Here is a 15,480-nt window from a genome sequence, read left to right as displayed (position 1 = left end):
AGAATACCTTTATAGTACATAGAAATCACAAGAATGCTTTCATATGAATTACTTTGTTAGAAATGAGCCTTCATATGAATTACATCACTATCTCTTAATACAAGTGTTCCATTCCTTGTGTTTATGGCAATGCTTCTTAGTTGTCATTTTATGTGTTTGTTGTTGTTTATGTTGAAAATATTAGGGACCACAAATTGGGATGAGAGGTTGTATTTAATGGCAAATTATATGCCAGGTTCACATCAACTGATAATTTGCTTCCCACTTGTTTTCTTTGGTAAAGTCAGGCTTTCTTTGTCATTTATATTACATGGATTTTCCAAGTAGGAGATATATCACATGTCAGAAGATTCTGACATCTATACATGTAAGGTTTTTTGAGCAACATGCCACAATTCTTCTCCTTCTCAATGTTGAGATGCCTAAAAACAGAAATTCACTTGTAATTTACAGGATACATCATCATCATCAATTAAGCCTCATCCCAACTAATTAGGGTCGGCTACATGAATCCTTTGCCGCCATTCCACTCTATAAAGGGCCATAACTTCAGATGCCCTAGCATGAATTTGGAATGTCATATTGTTGAGATTTGTGTTGGAAGTTATGGCATAAGTTTGACTCCGGCTGCCAACCTGACACAACCCTCTTCGTTTTTCCAGGCTAGGGACCAGCAATGAGAGCATAAAACTCTCACAGGTGCAATGTAATAGACTATTACATATGTTGATTACAATCAAGCGCTATCTAATAGTCTATTACATAGGTTGATTACAATCAACTAGTTGATTATCAATGAGGCCTGATCATTTTCATCTTGATTGAACTGTGTTAAAAGAAAATTTAAAATAACCTCTTTGAAACATACAACTTATGAAAGTTTCTTTTCATCTCTCTCAGTTTTAATAAACATCACACATCACAACCTTTAAGTGCATGCTAGATGTTTATTTTCTCCTTTATTTATTTATTTATATATTTTTAAGTGATTAAAATATAATGCCAAATCTATGTATCTTATTTTTTGAGCAGCAAATCCTACACTCTGTAATGGTATTGGATTCTCACACTTTTATTCATGTCCATGCAACGTAGTCTGTTGGCCTAGCTATAAAAGCCTATTAGTAGGGCTAGCAATGGGCAGGGCTAGCTTGTTAAGCTTCTGCGATGGGCCATTTTTGGCCAGGCTTGGCTGTCATATTAGGTCACCAAGTCAGAGCTTGGGCCTAAAATTCAAGCCTGTTTATTAGATGGGCTGAGCTCAAGTTGTGTCTGAAAGCCTATTGGTCTAGCCCCAGCCTGGCCTGTTTATGGCTTCCAACAGCATTTCCATAATATGTTGTACATGTATATAAGGAGATGATGAGTTTCATCTTACCACAATCAGATTTGAAAACTTAAAAGATGAATAATGCAGGTGATGGGTACTTTACTTTTTAAAAGCCTTTTCTTCTCCCTTCCGTTATCCCTCACCCACAAAACCCTAAATCCTCACACCACTCGCTCTGTCTCTGTCATCCCTCTAATCATTCTTTTCTCTCTCTCTGTTTCTCTCACATTTCTTGCTCTTTCTTCTATCTCATTTCTCTGTTCATACTCTCTCTCTCTCTCTCTCTCTCTGTTTTGGGGTTTTCTAATGCTATAATCATCACGGTCTAATGGTGCCCAGCACATTCCTCACGAGCCTGCCTTGGGCCTAGGTTTTCTTTTGCAGGCTGGACTTGGACAGACCTCTGCTCAGTACGGGCTTGGCCTGTTGACAGCCCCACCTATAACCTATGTTGAAAGCTCGTTTGCTAAGTTATTGAATTGGGATGTCTCCAGTATTTACTTGGTTTTGAGCCATCAAAATTTAATGTAGCTTTGGTTGACCTGTGACATATTCTACAATAGATGGTTTCATTCTAGTCTCATACTTCTGCGTCAAGGTTACTATTGGAGTTGGTTTGCAACTTTTGGCAGTAGGAGGTTTTGCTTCAGCAAGAGTTTCTTATGAACTCCATTAACTGGCCCTGACCATTTATCAATTTATTGTTACATCAATTTGCAAGTTGCCTTGATAAAGAAAGACATGATAGTTTCTCATTGATTCTTCAAGCTAAACTTCTCTATTTTCAGTTGAATTTGTCTATTTTGCAGGGGGCATGTTTGCTTGTATTGCAGCACACTGCACTTTAAACTTTACACTTTGACACTGTTCTACGCTAGCATGTTGTGTTGCTTTATGTCTGCATTAAACTGCTTCAATTTAATTGGAAATACTGATTTCAACTTAAATAGTGCTGTTGATGAGAATATTTTCATTCTCCTTTTCAGGTACTGATCACTGAGTCCAGCGGTGGTCAAAGAATGGAGAAAAACAACAAAAAACAAGATAAAAAAGATACTAGCACTCAAACTAGGAAAGGAGAAAGTCCTTTGGAGTCTGATGTTGAAATGGACTCACGGCTTCTATCTGCCCTCCTGACTGTGAGTTTAATCAGCTGTGTTTTTTACCTGAAATGATTGGTGTTTATCGGTTATGTGGAAAGTGCGGTGAACTTATGTTTAACAGATGCATATATTTTTTATGGCATTGTTTAGCCGTTTCAAAACTTATTTTGAAACTCTTTAGTATGTTGTAGAGAGTGGTTCACACAATGCGAACAACATATTTGGAAATATTTGAGCTGCAATTGCTCTAGGAATCTAAAGGCTAGTTATGGTATGCATGTTCATTTTCTCTATTGGAGAGTATGAAATGGTCAAATTATATCACTAGCAGGGGGTTCAAAGCATCCTCTTCGTTTATGTTGGCAATTGAGATCTCAAATTGTTTGGAAAATGTCTCTTTTATTTATCATATTCCTCACTCATATTGGCAACTATTTTTTCTTAGATTAAAACTGATTCATTAAATAAAAAATGCCAGAGCATTACGGCAAGAACAGTACTTTGGAAATTAATCCCTGCATAATTCTGCATTAGTTATAGGCATGAGGTATTGGCCTTTTACCGAAAATTTCAAGCTGAAATTTTGTTGCAAATTTCTGTCAAACTGCTTCTACCATTGAAACTAGTGGACTCTTTTCCTCTCTAAGTACTTGTGGCTATCAATTTATTATCTTTTCGATAGAGCTAACTCTTTGGTACAGCATAGTACTTGATGATGATAGCTAAGTACTGTTTTTGATTGAAAAGTTCATATTCCACCGATACTCCATGAATATTTGTTAAATTATGGTTATTTGAATGATTCATGGAATTCTTTGATTGGTTTTCTGAAGTTTTTTGAAAATGTGTCATATTACCCATTGGTTCACCACCATTATTACAGGGAGTTAACAGAGCATACCGTTTTGTTTCAAGTGATGAGGCTGATGATATTATAGAGGTTCAAACGCCAATACTTTTTAAATTGGTGAGCTCCAAAGCTTGAGATTAACTACCGTATTTGAAATATTAACATATCATTCAGTACAATGGATGCTTCTTTGGCATTCCGGTGCAAACCTACATTTTTTTTTTCTTTCATGCAGGTCCATTCGAAGAATTTCAATGTTGGGGTTCAAGCACTGATTCTTCTGTCTCGTATTTCTTCCAAAAATCAGATCGCTAGTGATCGCTTTTACCGTGCTCTGTATTCGAAGCTCCTGGATCCTACTGTCATGAATTCTTCTAAGGTGAGTTTCGTTGAATTCATTCTGATTAGAGATTCAATTCGACATCCCTTTCCTCATCATGCCAATTTTAAGTTTTCCTTCTTTTAACCCTTTTTGTTTCTGCTATCGATATTTATTAAAATGATTCTCAGATAATTATGATAAAAGATCACGTTCGTAACTATCAGGTGCTTGCATAGAGATTCCTCTGTTAGTGAATCCTTAAAAAAAAAAACTTGCCTCTTGATGAGTACAGATTGTCAAAATATTGAGCGTTGTAGATGGAGAGAACTTCCAACCCATTTATAACATCAATCTCAATTGATAATTATGGAAAGAAGGCAATCTCTTGGGTGACGCCGGGGTCAATCGAGTGCTTGCTTTCAGCTTCGCATGGGAGGGGCTTTGGGAGAGAAGGCAAGGTCCTGCGGAGGCTTTCCTTGTTGGTGCGCCTTGGGGCCCAATGGGGGGAAAGAAATAATAGATGTCTTTGAGATAAAGAGTGGCTAGGCCTCAATACTTCTATGAAAGCGAAGGCGGATTTGCTGGATTGGGCTTTTAGTTTGAAAATTCTTGTAGATTGTATTTCTTTGGGTTAAGGTGTGTTGTTGTTGTTTTGGGTTGCCTTTGGTGCTTCTTCAATAAAATATCATTAATTTTAAAAAATAATTATGGAAAAGTCATTGATTTAATTTTTTTTTGAGCCAAAGATCTCAATCTTGTATATACACACTAGTTTCAAAGCTTGACCAAGAACCCTAAGGTTAGAGGCTAACATCCCACATGATGGCCCTAAACCATATCAGATGGTTGCGACATGTCCCATCATGTGATTGCCTAGGCCATGCTCTTATCGCCAGATTACCCTGCTGAATAATGTCCAAGAGCTTTAATTAACCCAACTTTGTGCACTTTTGCTTTCAAGAGGAATCTTTTCAAGTTTGAAGTGGAGATGCTTGAAGAATCGCTAGATGTGCTTAATGCTATCCATCTCCCAATAAATGAGGCCAATGAGAGAATCTGGGCTGCTTCTCCAGGTTCTTTCCCTGCTAAAGGCTAAGTAATGCAGGGGCATTTTCACACCAGGCTTGAGTGGGGTTGCCTGTGGGATGCAGGGGCACACTAGCGGTGGGCGGCTCGTGTGAGGTGGGTGGCTTGTGTAAGGTAGGCACCACCCATGTGAGGCGATACCCATGTGATTTGGGGCCCACGAGGGGGGTTCGACCGAGGTCCTAACCTATAAGAAATGAGGCTTGGGCTATAAGATAAAGAGATTGATTCGCCATGCTCTAACAGTTCAAGCTTTTAGAGCAAGTGGTTAATTGTCTTGCATCAAAGTGATATTAGAGAGGGAGGTCTCGTGTTCGAGGCTTCTCACCAGGGGTGATTAATGCAGGGGCATTTTTACATCGGGCTCGAGTGGAGTTTTCTGTGGGATGTAGCGGCAAACTTGGGGCGGGTGGCCCGTGTGAGGCAGGTGGCTCGTGTGAGGCGGTACCCATTTGATTTAGGGCCCACGAGGGGGGTTCGGCCGATGTCCTGCATCACTAGGCTTGGGCTATAAGATAAAGGGATTGATTCGCCATGCTCTAACAGTTCGAGCTTTTAGAGCAAGTGGTTAATTGTCCTGCATCACTAGGCTCCTTAGTGGTGCAAGTTCTATCGTTTAGGGTCCCTTTGCCCCTCTTTGCGTTCAAGCTTTCTATTGGGCAGCATCTGTGAACGAGATTTGCATGCGGGACAATCTTCAAGAAGAGAAGTACCCCTTCCAAATATTTGTTTTATGTAGAGCTGTACACGAACCGAGTTAGCTCGGTTAACTCGCTTGACTCGACTTGTAAAAGCTTGATTTGACTCGGTTCGAAACTGAGTTTGAGCAGAGTCGAGCTGATTTTTTGAGCTTGAAAAAATTTCGAGCTTGCCCGAGCTCGACTCGGATCGAATCAGCTCGGTGACTTGGTTATTTTGATATTGATGCTGCTCGCCAAGTGTTTGATGAAATGACTCAATGAAGTGTTGTTTTGGGTGCATACATTCTCCGCGGGATCAGCTAGCGGCGAGGAAGGAATGGATATGAAACAAATCACTACAAATATAAAAAACTTCACATTATAAAACTGCCCTCAAATTGTGATTTTGATGTCACCCGCCGAGTGTTTGATGAAATACCTGTATACCGTTGTTACAGTTTTGCATTCTGTGAAAAATTGAAGATGTGCTCTATGTGTTTGAGAAAATGTCGCATAGGCTCGAACTCGGCTCGAACTGGCCCGAGCCGAGCTGGCCAGTTAGGCTTGAGGACCGAGCCGAGCTGTGCCAAGCTTGACTCAGTTCGACTTGTGTACAACTCTAGTTTTATGTGTGGGTAAAGGGGGGGAAACAGTGACCACTTGTTTATTAATTGCTATTGATGTGGGAAATTTGAACCTTCTTCTTTAGCATTTTTGAAGTTGTGTGGGTCTTGCTGAAAATGGAAGGTTGGCTGTTGGAATCTCCTGCCAAAGAGGAAAGATTCTATCAAGATTGCTGTCATTTGCCATAATGTGCACGGCCTGTATCGATGTGGGACTTTCTTACTTATTCGGATTCTTGTACTTCCAGAAGCTAAGGTGATCAGAGAGACTAGATTTGGTCTTCAAGCCCTTCATCCTCTAAGCTCTTACATGCTAGAGATTGTGGGCGTACACATCGTGTGCACTCCATGCTGTTGTGTCTGGGATTTTAAGAGTCACTTGACATTTCTTTTTCCTTTCTTTTTTTAATCTGGTCATTCTACCAAAAACTCATAAATTCTCAGAGGCGAATAATTGTGGACTCTTTGGCCAATTGTAAGTTCTGAGATTTTTATTATTATCAGGGCATCTGTAAATTGTGTTGTGCATTCTGTTCTTTTATGCCCTTATTGCTGCAACTGGACTTTGTGGACTGTTTATCAGTTCATCTGTTTTTGTTGGTATCAATATAAAAAAAGAATCAAGAAGAGGCATTTACTTAAACTATATTTGCACAAAGCCTGAAGCGAGGCAGCAACAAGTTTGGGTGTGGGAGAGGGGCATCTGTTTGAAAGCATTAGCAAGTATAAATGGTTAGGAAGGGGGCGTGGGAGCTCAAGTCAGAAGCGCGATTTGAAGCAGCAGCATCACCTAGTTGGAAGGATGGAACAAAGCTTGAAATATTAATTTCTTGTAGATCTCACTGTTCTTTTCATCATGATACATGCTTTTAGTTGAGCTAGACACAAGCAGAGTTAGTTTCTAATAGATTGCTGAATCTTTAGCAGTTTTAACTGACCGTATTATTTTGGCTTGATATCCAGCTCGAAATGTTTGTTAATTTACTGTCTGAATCGATGAAGAATGATGTTAACATAAAGCGGGTATCTGCCTTTTCAAAGCGCCTCCTGCAGGTTTGTAATGTGATTTAATTCTCTTCATGTACGAGGGAATTCCAAAACCTGATTACTTTGTATATCTGCTGCTTAAATATTAGCCTTTTTCTTTGGGTTTCTTTCACAAGGAGGAAAAAACCATAAGCAGAAAAAAATGGCTTTGTATTGACTTTTAGATGGGTTGACTTGTAGAAATGTTTTTCTCGTTTTCTTTTTTTGCAGAGTTTTTTTTTTCCCCCTTAAAATTTTGGAAAAGGACACGTTGTCAATAGATCCAGTGTCTGTTTTGGTAGCAGGTCATGCAAAATTTGGATTAGACTAATCTCGATTTTGATAGGCCCCATTCTCCACATTAGGTTTGCCATTCTAAAGCAGCACTTTCCCTCTTCTCAATTGCAATTGTGGGTGTGTTTAGTTTTTCAAGAACTTCCAAAATCACAATAATGCAGAGGAAAGTGCCAATTCAGTGCGTCAAATCTGACATGGAGAGCATGTGGCCAACCAAATTCAGCATTAGGTTTACGTTTGATTCAGGGGATCGTCTGTTATTTCACAAAGCGCCTTTAGTTTTGTATTTTCAATCTCTTCTTTTCTTTCTTTCCGTTTTTTTTTTCCTGGATTCGTCTAAAGGAAAAATGGTAGTTGACTTGGCAGGTCACCACCTCTGACCTGCATATGAGTAAGACGTACTCTTGGTCCACACCATAGCATACTGATATGCCAAGTTATTTGAACAGGTTGCACTTCAGCAACCCTCTCAATATGCTTGTGGATGCCTCTTTATACTTTCCGAAGTTCTAAAAGCAAAGCCACCTCTATGGTAAGAGCTTCTGAGGACTATTTAGATAACGAGGTTGCGAACTTGCATTTTATAATTTGGTTTCTGCTACAAACACGAATTGTCATCTTGCAGGAATATGATGCTACAAAATGAGTCTGTTGATGATGATTTTGAACATTTTGAAGATATAATAGAAGGCTCTCAGATTGTAGCAGACAGCATGCCCTCCGGCAAGTTGGAAAATTCAGTTGATCATGTAGGCATGGCAAATGGCTCCAATGGTGTCCAGACCAACAGTGATGCTTCTGACTCGGAAGAGGAGGAAGACCTACCAGTGTCCTCTTCTGAAGAAGACAATAGTTCTGAAGGAGAAGGAAACTTGCTTCAAGGAGATGATTTGAATGATGTGGGGAAGTTAGAGACGGTTTCTGATCATGAAAAACAACAATCGGAACTACCTAATAAAGGATCATCACTACCTGGAGGGTACAATCCCCGGCATCGGGAGCCTTTATACTGGTAGACTTTCCAAATTCTTTATCTTGATTTTTGAATTGGTGCTTCAAGTTTTGCTAGCCCCAAGTGTAAGGCAGTCCATCTACATGCAGCCACATGTGCCAATGTGCCATACTGTGGCAAGTTCCAAGCCCAGGTGGGTCCAGCTGGTCTATTCATGTGGGTATGATGTTGGAAACAAATGAATGGCATGGACCAAGTTTTTCTATGTAATGGTTTTGTGAACTTTCCTTCTTGTCTTTGGATTGACCTTATTTTTAGTCATGTCATCTTCACAGTGGGACCCACTTGATGGATCAATTGAATCATGCGCCTGTGTGCCATGCTGGCACATTGATGCCTTGAAGATCAGCTTCCCCATACACGTGTGGAGTTAGCAAACCTCCAGGTGGTTCATAATCATATTATTATTTTGTAAAGGGGTTAAAATATCAGTACTGGAGGAACGTATTATCCATTGTAAGCACCAAAAAGCATTGTTCAATATTGATATATTGGACAATGCCATTTGAATCTTTTGGTACGAAGCAATTAAAATTTTGGTAAAACTTAGATAAGGAGCCCTATTTAACACCCACCTTTATTGACCACTGCTCCATTTTTTTCCATACAGTATTACAAATCTTTTGGTAATGCAATAGCACAAAGAGCACTATTTACACCCACCTTTATTGATCGTTGCACCCTTTCTTTTTTCAAACATTAGTACAACTTTTTTGGTAATGCAATAGTTGAACTTTGGACGTATTACCAGAAGTAAAAAAGAAAAGTTATCCATGGTAGTGTACCACTCTCCTGACGTCGCAAGTCTTATCATGGGTGTTCAGTGAGGAAACTGCCCTGATGCATTACCAGAAAAAAGAAAGAAAATCCTTTTCAGAAAAATCATCAAAATCATTTGCTGAACAGAAAAAATAATATGTTTATTTTCTTTTGCACTTGTAGCGTGTTCTCTGCAATATTTGTCTTTGAATGTTTAGGATGTGCTTTAAATTGCGAAGTCGGGGTACTCTTTTAGTTTATGAAAAAAAAAAAATCCTCTTTTATGAATTGACAGCAATGCGGACCGCACAAGCTGGTGGGAGCTGACAGTACTGGCTTCTCACGTTCACCCGTCAGTAGCAACTATGGCCCAAACCCTTTTATCTGGGGCTAACATTGTGTACAATGGCAACCCTATAAATGATCTGTCTCTTGGTGCTTTTCTGGACAAGTTCATGGAGAAGAAACCAAAGGCAAACCGGAGAGCTGAAGGCACATGGCATGGTGGTTCCCAAATTGCGCCTGCGAAAAAGGTCCATTTCTCAACCAAACTATAATCATATGGAATACCTTGTTGCCTATGATTCCTGGTTTTGAATATCTTTTTTTATTTTTTTATTTTTTTAAATTTAAAATAAAAGTTGTACATTATTTAGATGTTTCTCCATTCATGTTTAGACTCTAGTAATATCCTGCAGCATCCAAAAACTCGATATCACTTTAAAAAATCATCAAAAAAACCTAGCCATGAGCAAGATAAGGGGGTGACTCAGTACAGATATGAGGAGGTTTTGTTGTTTCACTGGAGGATCTGTTGCACTTGGCTTGCCCATCTAAGGGTCCACATTGCAGGATGGTTGGATAATTTTAACCATCTGTGGTTGTATTGTTGTCAGGCAACTCTTAAAAATTCACGCTGTTGGGACAATCCTGGCTGCCTGGTTTTTCCCTTTTGAATGTGACTGTAGGCTTAAATTATTATTATTATTATTTTTAAAAAATATATATAACCATATAAGGCCAATTGCATGGATAGGATTGTTCTAGCAGTCTTATAAATACATCTTGCCCATTGAATGCATGTTTCATCACATGAACATTTCATATCATCCTTTCACCTAGTTACGTTAGTCTATCATGGATTGGCAAAGCAATTGAAACTCTAGCTCATGGGTCAGACTCGGTCTCTTCTTGTATTTCCTGTATTTCCTGATAGTAATTCTTTCGAGGACTGAAGAACTCAAAAACCAGTCTGCAACAGGATGCGAGCCCATAGCTCAGTGGAAGGCAAGGTGCATTTCAATCAAATGATTGAGGGATATGCTTTCTGCTATTTACAGTTTTGTGTGGCAAATCTACGCATAATGCATTTTGATTGCAGGTTATATATACTTGATTGCCAACATGGGTTTGTTTTCTCCCTTTTTCTCAGCTGGAAATGAAAAATCATCTGATTGGGGCAGAGATACTGTCACTAGCCGAGGAAGACGTTCCCCCAGAGGATCTCATCTTCCACAAGTTCTATATGAATAAGACAAGTTCATCAAAGAAGTCAAAGAAGAAGAAACAGACGGAGGATGAGGCTGCAGTAGAGCTACTTGATGTATCCGGCAGTGATGAGAGTGACAATGAAGAGATTGATGACATCTTGGGATCGGGGCATTTGCCTTTGGAAAATGAGGGTGATTATGATTATGACGATCTCGATGATGTTGTCAATGAAGGTGATGACGATGACTTGCTTGGACACGATACTGATGCTGACATGGATTCTGCTGTTGACCATGATATTGCTAGTGATGAGGACGATGGTGATGAAGATGATGGTGTTTATGATGTTGATGGTGGTGGTGATTTTAACAAATCCTCCAAAAAGAATAACAAGCGCAAGTTCGGGGGAAGATCTGGAGCATCGCCATTTGCGAGTCTGGAAGACTACGATCATTTATTGAATGATGACAAGAGTGAAGAAACAAAAGCCAAATCAGGGAAGAAAAGGAAGAAGTTAGTTTGAATATTGTAACACTTGGATTCCGTCACATCGCCGGATATCCAGGTTGAATTTTTGTAAGCTAAGCATTTTTTTTTGTCCCTTTTCTTCCATTTCCTTGTATTTTTGGTATTTGAATTTATTGTTATTTATTACATTTGAGGAGGTAAAAGGCCTGAAACTATCCACCATTTTCTTTGCCAATGCTGTTAGAATTGGGAAGCTCCCTTTATTACATTTGAGGAGGTAAAAGGCCTGAAACTAGCTATCCCTCATTTTCTTAGCTAATGCTGTTAGAAATAGAATTGGGAAGCTCCCTTTTATTTTGAAGCCCCTTTATGTGCCACCACATGTGCCAGGTGGGTCCGGCCGTAGATGGCCACGGATCCAGTTGTGGTTGTAAGGCTCCGGTGTCAATGTCATGACTCGACTCGAGATTGAATGAATGGATCTAGAGCTGTACACGAGCAGAGTAAGCTCAAGTACTCGCTCGACTCGACTCGCAATTACTCGACTCGACTCGTCTCGTCAGGTGTTTGAGCCGAGTATGAGCAGATTTTTTATACTTGTTATGCTTTCGAGTAGAGTACGAGCTGGGTAGTACTCAACTTGGTACTTGACTCGATACTCGACTCGTGTGCTCGACTTGTACTCGACCAGGGCCATATAAACGAAAGCCCTAATCCCTCCTAGTCGCTTTCACGCTTTCAACCCACCTGCCCCCCCAAAACGAAAATACCCTTCCCTTTCCTTCCCTCCCTCCCAGCGCCCGTTCAAAACTACCCTACCCATTCCCTCTCTCTCTCTCTCTCTCTCTCTCTCGTCCTCCCCCCCCCCCCCCCCCTGGCCGCTCGTCCTTGTGGCCTGCCCGGTGCCCCTGTCTGGTGCCGTAGCTCGTCGTTGCCCCTGTCTGGTGCTAGTCTCTCTCTCGTTCGGTCGTTCCAACATTCCCCTTAAAAAAAAACCCTCACTCTCTTAAAAAATCCTAACCTCGCACGGCTATAGTGACCGCCCGGCGGTCCCTGCCTTGCCCGGTCGCCATTTCCCTTACTCTTCTTCTTCTCTCTCTCTCTCTCAGGCGCTCACATTGCCCTGTCCGGTGGCCACAACGACTGTCCGGCGCTCCTGTCCGCAGCTCGTCACTGCCTTGCCCTGTCCGCAGCTCATCCCTGCCTTGCCTGGTGCCCTTGTCCTTGTCGCAGCTCGTCCTTGGCCTGCCCGACGCCCCTGTCCGCAGCTCGTCCCTACCCTGCCCTGTCCGCAGCTTGTCCCACCCTTGCCCGGTGCCCCTGTCCGTCCATCAGGTAAGAATTGTTATTTTAATTATTATTTTAATCATATATAAAATAATTATCAGCTGATTTTTGCATTTTCATTTCATCCTAGCGATTTTAATATGGTTAATGGGTATGATGAAATATGATTACGATAGACGATAGTAGCCATGCACACAAATCAACTTGACATCTCATCTCCCTTGTTCCAAGCGGTGTGGCTCACTTCAGTTGTACATATGGGTAGTTTTTTTTGTCCAGGTCCTATAATCGATGATGAAACCTTTTGGACAGATTGTTCAACCAATATGATTTTAGGATTGTTCAACCAATCTAATTTTAGGATTGTGGCTAAATGATAACAGGCTGTCCAATTTATACGGTTTAATTTGAATTAATGTATGCCACTCATTCAATTTCCACGTGTAACTAATTGTAGCCATTCAAAACCGTGGGCCCCATTGTGGTGGGACAAGCTAGCAAACTACAAAAAATGGATCATAACCATCTGATTAGAGGCTACAAAAGATCTGGTTTTGGGTCCTTGTCTTTTTTGATTTCATTTGTGATATGGATTTCGATTGTTGTTTGTCTTTGAACTTAATATAGTGATTTTTTTGTCTTTATTGGATGCTTAGTAGTTAGAGTTGGGTTTCAATAGTTTTAACGACGGAGATGGTGAACTTAAAAATTATGTGCATTTTATATATTTTATTGTTTTGTTCAACTTCGAATTCCATTTGACAATCGAATTAAAATTCAAATGAATCTCAATCTATAACTCGAACTCGTTGCTCAAGAACCCTGCTAGAAATGGGCTTAAATTTGAACTCGGACTCGAACTCGGCTCGATTTCTACTCGTACTCGTCTCATATTCGGACGAGTAGAGCACGAGCAGGGAATCCATGCTCGATGCCCGAGTAGAGCTGAGTATGAGCAGGACTCGGCCAGGGCAAGCCGAGCATAAGCTGGGCAATACTCGGCTCAGCTTGAATCGTGTACAACTCTAAGTGGATCCGAGTCGCCGAGTCTAAAAACCATGGCCATGGCTTTATAAATCAGATGGGTTGCACCAAAAAAGAACAAAAGACTGGGGAATCTTTTTCTAAGCCATCCATGGTTTAACGTTGTTGCCTGTGTATTGTATGGACCTTACCAATGGATGGCTTGGATCTTCTGCCTTTGCTATGTCAGCAAGTGGTGGAATATGCAGATGGAAATCCCCGAACACGAATTGGATGGTTGGATTGCTAATTACAGAGGGCTTAGTGCATTATAGGTCATCATAGTCAAAGAGCCGTGTGCCAATCTCAATGGTTTGATTTTGTGAAATCACCCACCTCCCACCTTTGAGCCTCATTGGATCCAGTGGTCAGGATTGCCTGATTGGCCAGCTTTCAGGCCATGGCTTCAATATGGTTGGGATGGGCTGCTGAGAGAGGTCCAATCAATGTGCAGTTCGTGTTTCCTCGTGTAGTTTGATGAATTGTGCTCTAGTTGAAATTTTTGCGGAAAACCCTATCATGGTGCAACTCGAGCGAGCAAGCAAGCCGTTGGTCAATCTCAACTGTCCAATCTGTGGTCCATACTATAAGATTAGACATCACGATTTGCATCGATCCAAATACATAATTCAATGTGGCAGGATCGGATCATCTGATCTGAGGAATTTCTGAACCATGGACATTCATCAATGATTTATAATCATACATGTAACTGTATCCGCTTTGGTTGGATGGTTGTGATAATGTCTTACAGGCCCTTTTAACAAAATTTAAAAAATTAATTTTTTTTAAAAAAAAAATCATCATTTCCCACTAAATAGCAAGGCCCCTATTCTTTGATTTGCGAGTTGGGGAGATTCTGAGCCGTCTGATCATGTCTGATTAGAGCCGTCAGATTAGGTTGTCCCCACAACGGTGCGATCAGGCCCGCCATATGCAAGGCAGCCCATCGGCCACTCGGAAATTTGTTTAGTGGTACAATCTAGTTTGTAACTATAAATAAACGGCTAGAGAGCACTTCTTCGAGAACGATGGATGGTTTGAGAAATGAGCCTGCAATATAGAGAACAGAGGTAATTTGTTAAAAAGACATTATATAGGACTATCTTGTAACAAAGGAAATGAACCTTGGAAGATAGGTAGGGAGGCCCACCTTGTGTTTTTTCATGAGATTAGTTCCTCTGCTCAGTATAATCCCTCTATAATCCATGCTTATCTCGCAATCAAGTGCAACCTACACGTTCAAAATAGTAGCTATTAGGATTTTGATTGTCGCAACATCAACCGTTCATCAATGAAACTTCAACTGGCCCATTTTAATGTGTGACCCAAATCTGTCCAGACACAACCCATTTTCAGTCCTCATCCATACACATGCATCCTCTAGAAACGTTACAAAGAGAGTGGGCCCCAAATCTTCGAACCTTGATCTTTGGCAGGGTGACATGCATGGCATGCACACGTGCCGTGATATCACCGACTATACGAACCACTGCATGATCTCCACCGTTGGTTCCCTTCAAGAGGTTCCCACCAGCAATTTGACTGAGACTAACGTGCTCGAACATAACCCGCCCCTGCACACTCACATTCTTGCTATGAGCAGGCTGGTAAAAATCTGGGACGTTGGCTACGCCTACTGGGACCCCCTTATCGAGCACGAAGAGCTGCGATGGGCTATACCTTAATCCAACCTTATTGGGGTTTTGGGTATTGAACAAAAGCAAAATTTTGGACGACACATAGGCGTCCGGACCATCTGAACCGTTGATTTTGAACGATTCGACCCGTACTGCCTGCAGAGCGAAAATGGGCTTTCTGGGCCGGAGTGCGAAGACGATGACGAGAGCGATGACACCTAACAATGTTACACTTAGAGAAAGGAAGAGAAGAACAAAACAAGAACATCTCTTGAAAGAACACCCAAAATCTTTCTCATGAAAATATGAGTAATTGGATTTGGGCCTGCCAAACATGCCATGGGCCTGAAAATCCATGTTGGCCCAATGCATGGGGTTGCATCTTGCATGTGTTGGCCTCTTGGAAGTAGATATATGTTTGGAAAGATGAGGAATGAGAGCTTTCCCTGTTAGAAAGCCAAATGAAGAGTAGCTTTCCCTCAT

At 40.9% G+C, this 15,480-nt stretch overlaps 2 protein-coding genes across 3 annotated transcripts in view; one reads left to right on the top strand and one right to left on the bottom strand.

Moving 5' to 3' along the window:
- Window positions 1–11,360, top strand: part of LOC131251789 (protein SLOW WALKER 2) — a 28,214-nt gene extending 16,854 nt beyond the window's left edge. The window contains exons 9-17 of one of the 2 annotated variants that reach the window (XR_009174033.1): window positions 2,317–2,469; window positions 3,317–3,400; window positions 3,519–3,662; window positions 6,958–7,047; window positions 7,767–7,849; window positions 7,943–8,329; window positions 9,384–9,621; window positions 10,521–11,244; window positions 11,325–11,360. Coding sequence is in view for 1 of the 2 variants with exons in the window: in XM_058252746.1 (XP_058108729.1) it covers window positions 2,317–2,469; window positions 3,317–3,400; window positions 3,519–3,662; window positions 6,958–7,047; window positions 7,767–7,849; window positions 7,943–8,329; window positions 9,384–9,621; window positions 10,521–11,102 (1,761 nt within the window). In the remaining variant the exon portion in view is untranslated. The other variant, XM_058252746.1, reaches the window with a different exon arrangement.
- Window positions 11,361–14,252: 2,892 nt separating this feature from the next.
- On the bottom strand, window positions 14,253–15,480 carry LOC131250723 (uncharacterized). The gene is made up of 3 exons (XM_058251002.1): window positions 14,782–15,480; window positions 14,511–14,591; window positions 14,253–14,410 (listed from the first exon to the last, which is right to left on the bottom strand). The coding sequence occupies exons 1-3, from the start codon at window positions 15,478–15,480 to the stop codon at window positions 14,351–14,353; spliced, it is 840 nt and encodes a 279-aa protein (XP_058106985.1). The 3' UTR covers window positions 14,253–14,350.

Source organism: Magnolia sinica, chromosome 7 (genome assembly GCF_029962835.1).
Source record: "Magnolia sinica isolate HGM2019 chromosome 7, MsV1, whole genome shotgun sequence".
NCBI lineage: Eukaryota > Viridiplantae > Streptophyta > Magnoliopsida > Magnoliales > Magnoliaceae > Magnolia > Magnolia sinica.
The sequence above is the reverse complement of the archived record's forward strand: the minus strand, read 5'-3'. Positions and strand labels throughout refer to the sequence as shown.